Source organism: Ooceraea biroi, chromosome 2 (genome assembly GCF_003672135.1).
Source record: "Ooceraea biroi isolate clonal line C1 chromosome 2, Obir_v5.4, whole genome shotgun sequence".
Taxonomy (NCBI): domain Eukaryota; kingdom Metazoa; phylum Arthropoda; class Insecta; order Hymenoptera; family Formicidae; genus Ooceraea; species Ooceraea biroi.
The window spans coordinates 10,432,880-10,450,043 of NC_039507.1; the positions used below are offsets into that span (position 1 = coordinate 10,432,880).

General features: G+C 45.2%; 1 protein-coding gene across 1 annotated transcript; it reads right to left on the minus strand.

Annotated features, from left to right (window-relative positions):
* Window positions 1-4,034: 4,034 nt before the first annotated feature.
* Window positions 4,035-16,336, minus strand: LOC105279145 (proton-coupled amino acid transporter-like protein CG1139). Its single transcript, XM_026967850.1, has 8 exons — window positions 15,410-16,336; window positions 14,934-15,026; window positions 14,458-14,730; window positions 13,810-14,164; window positions 13,479-13,657; window positions 12,990-13,174; window positions 10,742-12,571; window positions 4,035-5,981 (listed from the first exon to the last, which is right to left on the minus strand). Coding segments are annotated over exons 1-7 (1,359 nt in total). The 5' UTR covers window positions 15,412-16,336; the 3' UTR covers window positions 4,035-5,981; window positions 10,742-12,299.
* Between the last annotated feature and the right edge of the window lie 828 nt (window positions 16,337-17,164).

Genomic DNA, 17,164 nt, shown 5'->3' on the forward strand with positions numbered 1-17,164 from the left:
GCTAACCCGAGCACCCCGACGCACGCTCGAGCGAGAGATCGCGCTTACCGTGTGGCTTTCAAAAATTTCACACATTACCGATCCTCCCGCCGACCGTCCCGCGGTCCCCGGCTCGATCCATCATTTCGGCAGTTTACGGCGAACCCTGCACAAAATTACTCCGATAACGCCCTCAGCCGCTGCTCGTTTGTCTCTGGAGAGTGCGTGGGACAGTTCTCTCTCTCACACACACTCTCTAAACAATGCTTATAATGGAATCTTTTAAATTGTTTCATAAATTGCTAAAAAACAATAGAGATGATTCTTATACGTAATTTCCATTTTCATTAATGAATCAAATTATAAACACAATGAAAGTTCACCATAGATTAAGCAATAAGATAGTTGTGCGGTCAATAGCGAAATTATCCCATAATAATTATGGCCATCTATCCCGGAATTACCATATATGTGTTTAACTTATTTTGCACTTAGTCTTGTTTCTTGTTTTGCGATTGTCCCCCGAGTTCCCTGTACAACTCGTACTCGTTATACATACGAGTCTTTCCCCTAAAATGTCCTCACATAAATCTCGCAGGGCTCAACGTGCGTTTCCGACAATTTTGCATAGTCAAACACACATGTACGCGTATGTCCGAGGGTTGTTGAAAAAACCGTAATAAAGCTGGAGAACACGACAGTGCCCCGTGCGTATTCCGGGGGCGTCGAATAATGGGATCTCCGAGTACACGGTAGTATCGGTATAATAGTGTTTCTCTCTCCCCCCCTGGCACAATGGGTCGGCCAGGTCAAGTGTGCGCACACTAATCATGTTCCTGGTCAGAGAGCGGAGGTCCGAAAATGTACTGACGAAATGCGAACTATGCACGAATCACAATGCCTGGCTCGCACTCTCGGCCAGATGCCACAGAGCATTCTGCGTGATGCTGCCCTACGGACGGTATGCGAAGGCCCTGGATGTTGGAACGCGCGTTTTCCCGGGCTACGTATCGATCATCCTCCTATATGCCGATGCCGGGGACTATTAGCGCGTGTAGTTGCCTGCGCTTCATTTTATGCTGCTCTTTAGAAATTTCGTTATGCTCGGTATAGTACTTTTCGCGAAAACACGGATGAATCACCCTCTGTATCTATCTTTTTCTATTTTATTCTATTATTTTATTTTATTTTATTTTATTCTATTATTAATATCTGTTCTCTGTAAAAATTGCGAAAATACGAAAATATAGAACAAACGTGTTTTGTGCTCTTTTCTCTCTTTTAAAATATGATTATGTAATTAAACCAATACAGTTAAAAAGTTTGTTTGCATTTGTTTTCAGAATCCTGCAGGATGTTTAACGCAGCGAAGATTGCGTCCCATTATCCGTTTCATTGCGTGCGGGAGACTGCGCGGTGTCACGCAGGAGAGACGTGAGCTATTGTGGGAAGACGACGCGAGTAGCCAAAAAGCCAATAGCACCCACCACCTGTGTCACAAGAGCCTTGTGAGCATTGCGAGAGTTATTCGACCGCTTTCAAGATCCAAGGAATCGTCGTCGAGAGTTTTCCCACATAAACCTGAAGAGGGATCGCGCGCGAGAGCAAGGGGGCGGATGTGTCGCGCGAGAAATCACAATAAAGACTTTCGGTCACTGTTGTGGGATTCGTGTCGAGAGTGACAAAAGACTCGACTCGCGATGCGAAAGAGTAAAAAGGACTATTGTCCGCGGATTGGGTGGCGGCGGGGAGGGAGAGAGATAGAAAACGCGTGGGATAAGGGAGGATTAAAATCGAGTACCCCTCCTCGAGGGATATTAAGCCGTCCCTTATTATAGATAGGATAGTTCTTTTTTTGTGCAACTGCATGCGCAGATGACTCTCGGAGCTTACGGATGATAAAATGGGATTAAACGTACATAAAGATACGCGTGTAACCATCGTTTACATGCGCATAAATATCCCATGGCTTATAACTATATATTATACTACTAAACAAATGCAAATTTTTGCTTACTTTGTATTTGGGAATAAGTATATGCACACACATATATTTTCCTTAATAAAAACTTTTTAAAAAAATTATATATTTGTAAGTCATTAAAAAGACAGAAGCTTGCGTAATAAACACAGGTTTACAGTAAACGAGAACAGCTCCAAACACGTCTCAAACGTTCGAGCTTGAGAATTACCCTGTGAAACACGCGAAACGAGAGGGACGAGCCGGGAGAAAGGAAAAGAGAGAAAGAGAGAGCGAGAGACAATGAGAGAGAAAGAGAGAGAGAGCTTGAGGGGGTGTCTTTGAATGGGTAAGTTCCGGATTTAAAATCCCGGGCTCCACTCGAAATCGCGTTACCAAACGTGTCTCCGCACCCTTCGCAGCGTGCGAAGGGATTAAGAGTGCCTACATAAAGTTCTCCGCCTATTTCCACGATACTCACCGCGGGGTGTTCTTGGGTAACCGCAGATGCGTTGCGTCCAAGTCTCACACTCGAGTCCCAAGTCTGTAAGCGTATAAATGCGTCGCTCTCCTCATCGCCGTCCTCATCCTCATCCGTCGTCGTCGTCGTCGTCCTTGCAGAAGGGATAACCGACGCGAGTGTGCGCGTGTCGTCGAGTGCGCTGGCAAACGCACGCGGCAACGTAATGCGAAATGAAGGGCCTCAAACGAACGGCAACGTACGGCCCTTCCACCCTTGGCGCGAACAAAGAAGGAAGAGAAAAAGCGGGAACCACCTGTCTTCCGATGTGCAGTAATTTAATTTCAAAGCACGCGCGCGCCCGCAACGCGCGCGCGAAGAAACGGGAAATGCAATTAGAGACAGTGCTAACTACTCGAGTCCTTGCGCGATATAATTAGCTTCGTTGAGCTCGCGCTCTCTACGGAAGGAAGGCGAAAAGGAGAGCTTCAGGATTTATATCGGCTCTTTACCTTCGCCACGTTTGATTCTGTTCAGCCGGGCGGCGAATAAAGCGCGCCGTAAGATGCGCCGCAAGGTGGCAAGAATAACGTTGTACCGCGCGAAAGGAAGATCTTAAGCGCATCTGTTTTTGTTTCTAAGCAAGTAATTTGTTATTAAATTATTCGTTAGTACTAACAGCGTTGTGCAGTATCTAGGCACTGTAACTAGGTACAAATTTACGTACCTAGTTACTGTACCGAGGTACTTTTTTTCTGGTACCTATACCTAGGTACAATTTCTTGTGTACCGGTAAAATGTACCTAAATATAGGTACATTTTAGTTTTTTAGTTACTTTTTGGATGATACTTTCTGTGTAGCTCTAGTGTAGGGCAACAAATTTTAACACCGCGCCGTGACGAGATAATTTGTCCGATAACAATTTTGAATGTTTGATATTTTTGAAATATAATGCATAAATATTAAATAAATTATTTGAATAAAACTAATTAATAGCTTTATAAGCACATCACAACATTTTGTTTGTTACTCTTAGATTGTTAAATCCCATCAGAATTTAAGTAAATTTGTCTATCTGCATTTCTATCTAATTATATCTAAACTATTAGAAACATTTTTATGCATTTATGTGAAGCGTTTTCCAATCATTATCAGCCTGCACGAGACATAGTGTTTCAATCACCGCTTCACGGTGGTCCATTTCCCATCGTCCGTCGTCTGTCGCCTGCTTGGAAAATATCGTAGCTTCGTATAAAGTATCTCGATCGGTCTGGCGCATGACCGGTCGACGATGGGTCATCCAATACTCTACGGCAAACTTTTTTGTGCCCCGGGATGCCTATGACTCGCTCCACAAGAGAGATCCGTCCATCGTCCGTCTCGTCGTAAGCAGCAAAGCCTTTATGGGTTCCCGGCGTAATATTACGCTTCTGGGTGGCTCGCCCCCTCGACGACAAATTCCTCGTTTTCGCTCGCGCGCTCCTATCCATTTCCCTGTTAAACCGTTCGATAATCGTAAACGTCATCGAAAAAGTTACTCCACGAACGAGACATATCGTAGGGGGTTGAGATTGCATGCGGCTGAGTCCACCTTTGCACGACAATAAATAAGGGTATTGTAGTATCGCTCGATGTTCAAGAATATAATTTTATTTTGACATTTATCTATTTTTCTGATTAATCTTCACAACGTTTCATTCATATCTTATTGATAGCATAGAATTCTTTGAAGAAAATTAACGAGTATTGACAAAATTAGATATGTAAACTTTTTGATTTTTAGTCGTCAGATGTGCGCGCGATAAGTCGTATTACGAGAGTAACTTTTCATAGGAATGACAGAATCGTGCCAGCGAGGAAGGTGTCGAAGCAAATAAATGTAATGGTGATACGATGCATGTTCGATCACTAACTATAACCGATCGTTGATCGAGTTCGTGACTCGACGGACATTAATGAGATCGAGCAGCGTGACATTCTCGTGTGCGGTGAACGTGCGTGTAAGAGATATGCGCGCAAGGATATCTTTAATGTCGCGTAAAAGAGTATTGCGGACAGAAAATGTCTACAATTTTCCATGCCTGTTATTCTCAAGGATCGCTTTTTAATCGCGATTAAATGAACTCCATTCATCTATGAACTCTTTAACAATCTTGGGGTTTTCAAATCTTTGAATTTCACAAGAGATTGACGAAGAAAATAATTTTCCTGAAGGGGATCTGCCAGGCGACGATTCGATCGCGGATTGTTCTCGAAACGAGTCATCATCGATCTCGCCCGTCAGCGCGTAGATCGCATTCGTTCCGCTCTCGAGATCTCCCGTCAGCTACAATGAAGAAACAGTCATCGTAGCCGCGCGTAACACGTATCGTGCGCGCATAATCGCGACAAACACGTCCGGTTCGACTCACACGAGCCGAACGCCCAAGTAGACAGCGGTCCGCAACGAATCGCACAAAAGCCTGACATCTCCATCGCGAGGCGCGATGGAAACGAGAACGAACGGGCCCCGCCAGAGTCACGCCCATCGCGACCCATTGTCTGTCGGACACGTCGTTCCGCCGAGATTTATCGTTCGGGGTCCTCTCTCTCGTCATTATCCACGCTCGATTCGCGACGATTATCGAGCTCGTCGCACCGTCCCTCCCACGGAATTTGTTTTTGCCACTGAGTCCCCGCCATCCGAGCCAACGTCCGTCGTCGGTTGCAAACATACATGTCATCATGTTAATCCTCACGGATTCACACTTGGTCTGCTCGCGTTTCGCTGCCACCATTCGAAATTTTCGCACATAATTCCGCGAAAAGTCGCTTTTACAATTTTCTACTCTAAAAAGCTTCTGAAGCGTTAAAGAAGAATACGAGAAAGCAGCGAATAATTCAGTTATGTGAATACCTCGGTTCATCAATTTTAAGTAAATAGCATTGTGATAAAATCGAGACTCTGAAATGTTAAAATTCCCTTCTTCCACATTGCGAACAAAAATAAAATTAATTGCGTAACAAGACATTTCTTTCTTATCGCACCCACGATAATAAAGGATACGTGAATACAGGGCGCAGAAGAGTGTCGAATAATGGACAAAATTTGTCGCATGCTGGTCATTCGTCGGAAGAACGAGATTTATCGTCCGAGAACGAGTGTCTCGTTATTCCGTGCACCGAATTCGCTGGACGTTTGCGCCGGGCCATCGGATCACGGCCATCGTCAATTTTGCTTTCGACGTAACTGCCGTGGCGAGAGATTCGCGAACGGTTGCCGGCGTGGACGCCGTGAACGCTGTTATTAGCATGCCGAACGATGTTGCGAGGAGCGAGAACGTCGATCCGGCAAGCGTACGCGCCATTAATCCGCGCGCCAAATTACAGGCCACGCTGTGATGCTCAATGGTCCGCGCGCGATTCCCCCGCGCCGTGCTTACTTTTCACGCGTAGGTCGAACGCGGTTTTGCATCGACGATGAATCTCCGAGGAATCTTCAGTGGATGAAATCCCAAACGGAACGAATTTCCTCTCTCTTCCGAGCAAGACCTCATGATCGCTTAATGTTTTCTATATTTCCTCGCCTCAAGCTTCGTCAGCTGTAAAAAATTGAGAGGAAATTAATTCCTCAACATTTATGCGCGAGGGGGAGTTTCTCCCTTAAGCAGAAGAGTAACTCTCGATTATTTTATCTTTTTCGGGAATTATTAAGTGTGAGAAAATACCGAATGTAGAATCCAACTATTTAACGTTTCATCAAACATTTTTATCTAAATCCGAAGCAGAAACATTGCAGAGACATAGCGTGGGCCGGAATCGATACATGGGATATCGATACAGATAGCCCATAAAAAATTTTAGTTTTCTCCAAGAATATATTGTGCTATTGCAAAGATTTACACAATCGAAGCTTCTCGAAAACACATGTCTGCTCGCGTATCCCGCGGAGCGGCCGCAAAGGATATCCTCCGCACGCGCGATTCCACGAGGGAACGCGGAGATACGCGGAGAGCAGGATTGCGTTGGCACACACGTGCATGCACACACGCGTACTCCCGTTATCCGAGTCTACAGGCGAACGAGGAGCGAGAGCGACGAAGTCGCACTTAACAAGAAGCGAGACGGGGGATATGACGAGGGCGCGGAGATCGGGGGTGGCAGCGGGGGAGGAAGTTGCGCGCGGAGGTGGCTCGCGTGGGTGGCGGCGGCGGTGGCGGCGGTGAGGTAGTCATGACGACCGCAGCGACCAATCATCCGGAAGTAACGCAGCGCGAGATAACTCTGCATCCAATCAGGTTTAAAGCGGGGACGGGGCTGGCCATCCCCCGCAGAAAATCACCCCCGTAGCGAAATTTCCACCGTACGAGGGTAGATATACAAGACGACAGACGGCTCTCTTCGTCTCTCTCTTTCTCTTTCTCTCTTCCTCCCCACCCTCTCTCTCTTTTTTCTCCTCTCTCTCTCTCTTTCTATCGCGATCTACTCTCGAAACCGGGATGACGGCAGTACGATGGCGGTTGTTATCCCTCCTCCAGCTTTTTTTCGTCTTTTAATTCATAACCTTCGACCGCCAGTGATAACCTGCAGGTTGCTGATAAGACAGCCGTGATGTCTAGGGAGAGAATGTTTGGGGTGGAGGAACGCGAGAGGATAACGGCGTCGGTGGCTGATGAGCTCCGTGAAACTCGAAGATCGGGTTCTATATAGACGAAAGAAAAAGGCTAAGCGGAGAGAGTTTCCGGCACGGGCATCTAATCTTCAGGAGTCGTTCTTCGTGGATTGCCCGATCTTGCTGCGCTGTCCATGTTTGCCTCTACGTATCGTTTTTCGTTTTGTACGACGGATTAACCGGAGAAACAAAAATATTTGTTAATAATACCCAAACATTTTCCTAATTTCCGGCTATTTTAAATATATTTATTAATAATATTTATATATTTTGGATACTCGTTTCTATCGCCGGTATTTATTACTGTACAAAAGATATTTTATGTATGAAAATCTCTTTTATATACGCGATATACAGGGAGCGGGGATAATATAAATTAAATGATCTAACAATGAAATATTATAATTTGTCTAATAAAGAGAATTTAAATAAAATATAAATATAATATAATATGAAATTTTCATTGTTTAATATTTTCCAAATTTTACATGCATTTAGCACCTTATATTACGTTTCGTCAACAAAAGACATCTTTCGCGATGCGCTCAAGGGATGCACGTGTAACGCGATGTACCGTCTACTCGTTCTGTCTCAAGTTACTCCGCAGGAAGAAAGAAACACAGCTTACGCGTAAACGCGCCATTGTATGTACATCGAAAATGCGTTTATGGTCTGGCAGCGGGCCGATAAGAAGCCCCATAAAACGAACGGCGCCCCGTAAGTGTTCGCGGCGTAACTTTGACTCCTCCTACAGTACCGCTGGTCGTCCGAGCTATATCTCGCATTTGTCACGTTTATCGACTTCGCGCCGTGTACTCCGCACGGTTTCACCGTGACACAGTTCGACGCGCAACGAACCCCACCGCTTTTCACCGCGTTGCACGAACGGAAGGGTGTTACTCTCAAACTGGAAACTTGTAATCCTTATCCAATCGAAGTACCCGCTACGACAATGCTACAAATCTCGAGTTACTGTTGTATTACCAATAAGCTGAGCTAAGTGGTTGACTTGTTTGATTGTAATTATCCCTTCGAAACAGTCAGATAAAATAAAATTGCTGATACCAAAGTTTTAACGAAAAATGTTTATGATAAAAATGTATATAGTTCTCGAGTAAAATGAGAAAAATAAATACTCATTTGGTAGACGCATAAAAATGTATAGTACGTAATACGAGATGTACGATATTATCTCAATATTTATGCATGATTTACTCACACAACAATTATATATTTAAGATATTTGCTCTATACATCTGCAAATGATAATAGTGAAAATATTGCAGATAAGAAAAATATTGAAAAACTTTGAAAGTCACAGCGCGCGCGTATTTGGATATTTAATATATCATATATTTAAGGATATCTCCTGGATATTTAGATTATATGGGCTACACTGCACCGTCGCTCTCGCGGAAAATTTTCTCCGAGCGGCTCTCGCTCGGCAAATCTCGCGCGAGATCGAATTGCTAATTCGCTCCGCGTCTTCTTGATTACGATACAGGCCCATGGGAGCGGAAGGAAATGAAGGAAGAAAAAAAATGCTCTCTTTTTCTCTCTATCTCTATCCTCGCTCTCTGTCCACGTCGTGGCGTGCCACCCCCGCACGGCGGGACGGATGGATGAATTCCATCGTTATCGAGTCGCACTCCCGTTTTACAAACGGGGCAGGCCTCACCCCGCCCGCAAAGTCTCTCGGCCGAACGTGCATATTTCCATTTGGCACGCCTCGCCGGGCGCCTGATTTTATTAAAAACCCCCGTAACCCGATTTCGCGCTCTCCCACGGGGAATAAAATGTTTCTTTTGTGCTCACGAATCGCTTTCCGCAAGGTGAACGCGATAATTTTCGATGCTCCGTCGATATATGCTGGCCGCACCGTTTTTTTTCGTAGTGCATCAAGTAATCATTCTTGGAAACTTCTCTAGTCTAATATACAAATATGTTACTTGTTAAAAAATACATGAGTATTAGATATATGAAAACATACTTTAGGTCTGTTCTTTTTAACTGCACTGCTGAACTGGTGCAATAAGTTAGAGTGAGAAAAAATATACTTGTCTCACATAACGTATTGCACTAGTTCAGCAGTACAGCTAAAAAGAACAGACCTTTTGTTTACTTACTTATTGTTTAAGACAATTATTCCTTAAAGGCTTAAATAACTGAAGCTGTGAAATTGACACAATCGAAATTAATGGCAGTAATATGCTGTTGGTGAAAACTGACATGTAATCACATATAATCGCATCAGATAATCAGTTCCAAGCATGCTTGGACCCTCATCTAGAAACTCAATCCGTTGTGCCGACGTATGTACGGAGGCATTCCTTGAATGCCGAAAATGTGGCGCACACGGCGAGAAAAAGGGACGGAAAGACAAGGGGAAGACACGAACAAGACGGAGCACAGGCCGAAGGAAGATGGGAGAAAGTCGGCACTGTAAACGAGGTCGAGTGTCGGCAGCGTATAATTTCGATGACAAGCAAAGGGGTGGTTATCTCTCGTTGCTTCTCACCCTCTCTCGCCACGGACTGCGAGTGGTGAGCCACCCCCGCGTGATTGTATTAATTCAAGCCTCCACCCCGTTTCCCCATTTACACCTCACTCTCCCTTCTGTTCTGCCTCCTCCTCGCATCTCGTCCTCTCGATCCCCTTTGGCCTTCCTACCCTGCCGACATCGTCCCTCCAGAAGCACAACTTCCGGGGGCAAACGAAGCGTGTCGACGTCGCGTATAATGAAGCGCGCCCGTTCGTTTCCTCGGCAGCACCGTTTTCTTGTTGCCCGTCCTCGTGTCCCGCACGAAGATGCCCGTCAGTACCAAAGTCTAAACTCGCAATTCGATGGAATCTAAGATGAATCCTAAGCATCACAAATCACAAATAGTTAATAAAGACTGAGTTAAATTAATTAAAAACCCAAGATAATTAAAACGTTTTCAACGTAAAGGGTTGAAGTACTTTGTGCTATCGCAAATGCGGCATAGCATTATTGCAGAAAATTTGATCGTTAAATTGAATTTTATTGAACTCCGCCTCAAGATACAAGGCGACAAAAGTGAGAGCTTTTTCCTATCAAGAAAATAAAACTTCTCACGTTCGCGTAATATTAAACGAAAAAAATAGTGCACATGTTCGCTTGCCATTAAACGAGAGAGGACCAATATCGACAGCTGACAGGGTGCGTGATATCTATTGTCATTGGCGCAATATGCGTTATCTCGCCCGGCGAGAGTAGATATCGCGGAAAGGGGATACAGACGATGCACGCGCGGAGGGATAGCGCGCTCAAAGTGTTCGAAAAGATGGGAGTAGATGATCGTTGCTCGAGGAAGATCGAAGTGAAGGAGGAAAGGGGTACCAAGCCGTTTAGCGATATTTCACGGGGTTCTCGTCGCTCGTAAGGGTTTCCAGCGGCGCACGGTATTACCGGAGGCAGTCTTGCAGACTCGAGATAAGGGAAGCCCGGTTCCCCGTTTCCGACACTGAGAAGCGACGCCAGCTAAGACGCTCGCCTCCTCTCCTACGCCTTAGCCTCCTTGCGCACGAGAGGGTGGAGGACCATGGCGGAAGGAAAGCCGCGAGCAAACCCCTTCTGGTTGCTACGCAGTATCCGTTCACCCCCGTCCACCCGCTCGTCCGTCCGTCACCGCCACTGAACTCGGTTAATATCTGCTTATCCTGTCTTACCATCCGTCTCCTTCGACCGTTTCGCTTCCTACGCGGTTTTCCTCCGTGCGTCATGTTAGTTTCTGCGAAATCTCGCGGACTTGTGCCGAGCTCGCCCCATCATCGCCAACGCAAACGCGGAGACCCGCAGATGCAGGTGATTGGTTATTTACACGTAATCGCTGCGCGTAATCAGAAAAGAAACTATTTCATCATACGTTACATACACATTATATTATATATTAATATTATTTTCAATTTATACAGAAGAAAGATTTGGTTATCGACTCTTGCTCGGTTATCAATCGACATTTGTATCGATTCCTGCGCGCAGGATCAGATTCTCAAATCTCTAAATAATTTTCTTCACCAAGAATCTTCAATGTTTTCGGTAAATTCCGCGCTCGCGTTCTCACCAATTCGCACCGCGTGCTGAACGCCACGATGTTCTCGTCTCGTCATCGGTATAATTATTAAACGGGACGTTTTCTCTCTCTGGCGAGCACATGGCGAGGGTAGCCGACGCTGGGTTCGGTGGATTCTCACACCACACCCGGTGTATCCTCCGGTAATGAACGCAGCCACCTTGAACTGACAAACGGATGAGCGGCCAGGCAGCAGAGCCAGTCTGTAAGGGCGAATCCAAAAGAGAGACAGAGAGAGAGAAACGAGAGGACGACACCCGAAGAGCGACGGCGAGGGACATGGTAGGTTAGGACACAGGGAGGGCGGCGGGGATACGACGGTAGCCACTAAAAGGGGTTGTGTCCTCTCTCTGTGCAATGAAAGCACCCTTCCGCGTCCCTCTGTACAGAGACTCTCTCTTCTCGCCGTCGCCGTCGCCGTCACCGCCGTCACCGTCGTCGTTGCCACTTTGGTTCCTTTTTCCGTGGATGGTGAGGGAGAGAGAGAAAGAAAGAAAGAGCGTCCCCGTTCACCCTCACGTTTGCGCAACGCCGTTCCCCTGGCTTTCGCGTGCACCCACACGGCCGTGCATTCGCCATGTCGATACGTGTCTGCCAGTTTCCACGTGTGTCCCCCCTCTCTCTCTCTCTAGCTCCTGGTGTTCCCCACGTGTGTGCGTGATAAGCCCGGCAACAGCCATTGACGCCTCGGTGATCTGACGCGATTATACGTCGCACTTCTCTTCTCTTCTCTTCTCTCCTCTACTCCCGCCGCACGTATTCCCTCCTTTTTTCCCGCTCTCTCCTCGCTTTTTGTCACGAGAGCTTCACGCCTTTTTCGCGGTTTTTCCAACCGCCGCAGTTGCCGTGATTAGGCTGAATCGCGCGTAAACGGTGGCGGCTTTAGAACCGCGCCCGAAGACAAAAGTGGAAAACGCCGTGAGACGCGCCTCCGGTATTTTTATCGGGCTGCGGACTACGAACGGAGATTAGATTAAGATAATAACACCACCGCGCGCCGCTCCAGCTTTATTTTCAGGCTTCAGTGCCTGAAAAAGGTAAAACAGATTGTCTCATTGTTTCCTCCGTATTCAAGTGTGAATATGAATACGTAATTCGTATATTATAAGATTATAATTGTAAAATACTGATTTTAATGTGACTATCCTTATACATTAGATATTAAAGATCATAATAATAATGTACCCGTGTGTAAAAAATTCCACAAGTAGCGTAAGATTAGTCACGATGGCACAAACTGTCACGATGAAAGCGATGGAGAACATAGTGACACCCAGAATCAGTCTCCACTTAAACTTTCCAAAATCCCCATAATGCACAAGTATGTATATGATACATGGTATTATCGTGGACAAAGTGGATATGCATATGCTGCCGACCAAGCCGATAAACAGATCGAGTCTCGGAACTGCCAATGCGAAAATACCTACAAAATATAAAGAGATTTTGTTTTATATCGAATAATTTTAATTCACAGGTAGTGGCGATTAAACATGAAAGCGTGTTGATTAGCGTAATGAGATGAAATTAAAGTGATAGCGTAGTGAGCATCGACGACAGTGGTTTCACAGAACAATCTGACCGAAAGAGACTTTGACAAAATTGAGCATCTATATGGAATTCCACGAGAGAAGTGGATTCCTAAAGTTTGGTAATATCTGGGTCCGAAGCGGAGACTATAATCCGACGAATTGATCGATTCCGCAAAGTTGGTCGCTACAGAACAAAGGGAGATTCAATCCGCCGCGGTCTATCGGACTTGCTCAAGTTTACGTTAAGAAAATACGCGAGAGACGGGAGCGTACGCGCACGCGAGAGAGAATTGAAAAGGAATTGTCATTTACACGTGATGAAGGTGATGAAGAAACGGATGATCAAATCCCAGAGAAACGGGGTTCCTTTCCAAGCGCCACTCTCGATGGCCGGTATGGCGTAACTGAACTTGAGAATCGTAATGGGCATGTAACATTGCAAGCCATACGAGAAGTAGATTGCCAGCGCTTGCATTAACAACGCCACGATCGTTGGTCTAAATGATTAATATAAAGAATATTTTTCAGAAACATTGAGTTTAAATATGTGATGATATTTTCCGAGTGATCTTACAATTGCTTTTTTCCAATAATTAAATAACTATAAGCTTCTTACGATTTTTTAGTTTTTGATATTAAACATCTCGGTTTTGTGTACTTTGAATATCAATTCTGTCAAAACAAGTTCTATCTAAATGATATTCCGTAAAAATAAGTTAATACATCGATCGTGAAACATGATGCAAATTTGTCACGTATTTGTTTGCGAGGTCTTTATAGAATTTAATGAGCTGACATTACGCGTCAGTTTCCTCGTGATTGAGGATAAAATTGCCGAGCGCCTCTGGCCCCCACTTCAAGTAACCAATAGCTCCAACGAAAATGTGTACGAAAACAATGGTTGTCATGCCCCAGTTTAATATTCCACAGGCTTTTGGGTAATTCCAGGGCTTTTCCATGCTGTGCTCTATCGCCAATATCTAAAGGACGCAAACGACATATTTGGAATCGTCATTATCACGCAGTTTTTGCCAAGAACAAGATTGCACAATGAACTTTCATCAAGACTAAAATTAATCTTGATTACGGAGAATTTAAATGCATTTTATTTATTGGATATTTAGGCACTTACCAAACCTGGTGAACACATGCTGAAGAAGACCATGCCGGCAAACTTCGCATACAAGCTGAAGTCCAATCCAATCGTCACCCACGTATCGCCAATACCGTCTTTTAGCGCGTAAACGATGCCGATAATTCCCGCACTTGCAAATAGAACATTGCCGGCGACAGAGATCGGTGCGATGGCTGCAAGGTTCTTTGCGATGTTCATTATAAAGAGAAAAGGAAACAATATGAGAGCGTAGTAGCTTTGAGCGATGACTTTTTCGGTGTCCACGCATTGTTGGATCGTGCCGGCAATGAACACAATGTAAACCGAACCGATCCCAATGTAGCATAATAGTATCGTAGAATCAACAATAAATCTATAACGAAGAAATGATTGTCTCCAAAAAATATTCATATATTCAGTTGAGTCAGAAAAAATATTCTCTATTTCGTTATCACGTAGAAATGTTATACATGCAATGTAAATATTAATTTACTGCGTTCACTGCGTGAGATTATATTTTAAAGTGCTTTCTTTTATAATTACATCTGATTATCGCGCTTTGATTCGTCGTTGAACGAAATTATCTAATTAATCGCTCGCAGTATGCATTTTATTATGTCGTAAAAGTACTCAACGTGAAATAACGTGATTAGTGAAATTACGAACGTTGCAGCGCGCGCAGAGAGCCACGGTTTTCGTGCACCCGTGGTTAAAGCGGCGACCACCACGTTGTCGTACACCAAGATGGGTTTCTTCAGACGGATGCACATCAAATGATGGATTCTAACGAGCAGTTGAAGAGACCCGGTTATCAACAGTCCCATAAGCATCGTGCCGACGATGCCCATGAAGAGCCCGACGCCGGCAAACGCATTCGGCATAGCGAAGAGGCCCGTTCCAACCGCGCTCTTTATCAGATTTGCCAAAGAACCGAAATCTCTGAAGGAAGAAAATATAATTATATGAAATTTCATATCGCAAATGCTATCGGAATTGAAAAGATAGATGCAAAGAGGGAAAACGATTGAGGAAGGATTGAGAAAATCGTATGGTTAACTAATTGCATTGCGCGAGAATCTTGCAGATATTGTGTCAATAAGGATTAACATTAGACAAATAGCTCGAGGGCAATGTAAACGTACGACACTGGTTTATCAGTGACACGATGCAAGTAAGGATCGTAAGGTTCATCGTGAGCGGCTTCGCTTGGTTGCTCCTCAGCCTCTTGCTCGTCCCTAAATTAGGAAACGCTCAAATCAATGATGGAACTTCTCGTTTATAATTCGATGTGTAACGGTTATAATTCATGTCAAAAGCATTTTCAATTACTATTTCTAAAATAAAATAAAATTGTATTTATGACAATATACTTTCAATATGTCTACTACAATGTATAGTAATGTTTCCGTTGTAAGGAATATGCTTAATATCTATTTGCGTAAACTTGTCAAACGATGCGTGATATTTTTTAAAAATAGGTTAAAACCACGCACATGACAAATCAATAACTTTATTTTGAACGCTCAGGGATCCGTTTTGGTTCGTTTAAGTTCACAAAGTAAGCCAGCACACGGTCACAATGCGCCTTTAAGGAATTAGAGCACGACGATCCACTCACATCTGAACCTGTCAATCTGCGAAAATAGACTGTTTTCCGTGGAGACGCGATTCGCTTTCAGCACGAGTCCGCTTGATCGCGCGTCAATCGTCGCGATCGGATCGCAGACGGTCTCGAGGAAAGATCTCTCCCTTTCCAACGCGATCTTCCACGAACGCACCGACAGTCGACACCCGCCGCTGACACAGTCGTCGGTTCTCACGGCTGATTACGGCCGATTAGCCGACATTAGCATGGATTTCTCGCGCAACTAATTTTCACGAAGGGAGAAGCGTGCGGGTAAACGCGAGCGGAGATGGATGTGCACCCGCTCGCGGTTGGCGGCGGGGTATTGTGATCCTCTCGCTCGGCTGATCCGAACTGACCGACTTAGCGCGACGCACACACAGTTACGATGCTCTCTCTCCCTTAACGCCCCGCGGATCCTCACGGATTGGATAAAGGGGATCATGGACGACGTCCACCGTTCGTGGGCTTTAACCGTGAATCTCGCGGTTAAAGCCGACAACAAACCGCTTTCTTTTCTTCGACCCCGTGCGACGAAACTCCTTGTGTCAGCAACGTTCTGGCCAGATCCTCCCTCAGATAGTCTTCCTTCGCAATGTCTTCGGATCGATGTCATCGTGGGGATGCGTATGGGACGTTGGGATCCGTCGGACTCCGGATCCGAGTCAACGGAGATTGCTCGTGGAAGACTGCTGAGAAATGTGATTCAATTAATTGTTACTATGCATTGTTTGACATAAAACGCACGTCAAGTACAAAATTATTTTATGTTAAAGTAAATAATTCATGAAATGTAAATAAATGTAAAAATAATTGGCCCGTAAAATGCGTATGCCATGTATAATATATGTACATTAATATACATGTGATATATTCAGTTTCTAGTTTCTTGTAAATTTAATAAAGAAATATGTGAATGAATATTCCTTGATGTATTTACCATTTAGACTCTTAGGAGAGACTCAAAGAGACCGTTCGAAATTACAGAGAAAGAAAGAAACGTGCCCGAAGTGGTTAATAGATCGCCAACACGTTGGCAAGGTGGGTATCGACTGGGGTGCCAGCGGAGGGGCGCCGCCAGAGGTAAGAACGGAAAAAGGGACGATAATATCGGGGACGTCCCGCGGTTCTCGACTGTGACTAAATCCGCGGTGCCCATGCAGTGTTTACACTCGAGATGATGCCTCCTAATGCTAATACGTCGCCCGGGCGCGTCGTAGCCCCCGGGTCTCCCGGTTTCTTAATGCTCAATCGCAATCCAATGAAAAGTGTATGAATGGCAAGCGATTATCAAGTCGAGCGGGCGCCCTCAATGTGTCCGTCGAGGCGTCCGCGGTAACCCCGCTGCGTTAACCGACGTCGAAGCCGAGCCAAATGGTACGAATCGCCTCTTCTGTCTCCCTCCCCGAACCCTCCCTCTACCTCGTCGCCCTGGTTCGCGTCTCCTTTTTTTTCCTCTCCGCTCGACGGACCGGTTGGCGATCCTGCGAGCTCCCGTGGAACAAATTTGGAAACGCGGCACAGCACGTGGTCGAATATATCGGACGCATTCGTTGTTATTAATCGAGTCAAAGGGCGACTGCCGGGGTAATTAGCCGCGTTAACGTTACGATAAACGGTGGCGGCGGCCATTGCATACGGAAGATCGCAGAATAGTTCCGAATACGGGCGAACGTTTTCCTCGTCCAGCTTTGCGCAGCTTTCTGCCGAAATTGACCAGATCTAAAGTGTTTTAATTTCGATTTTAAA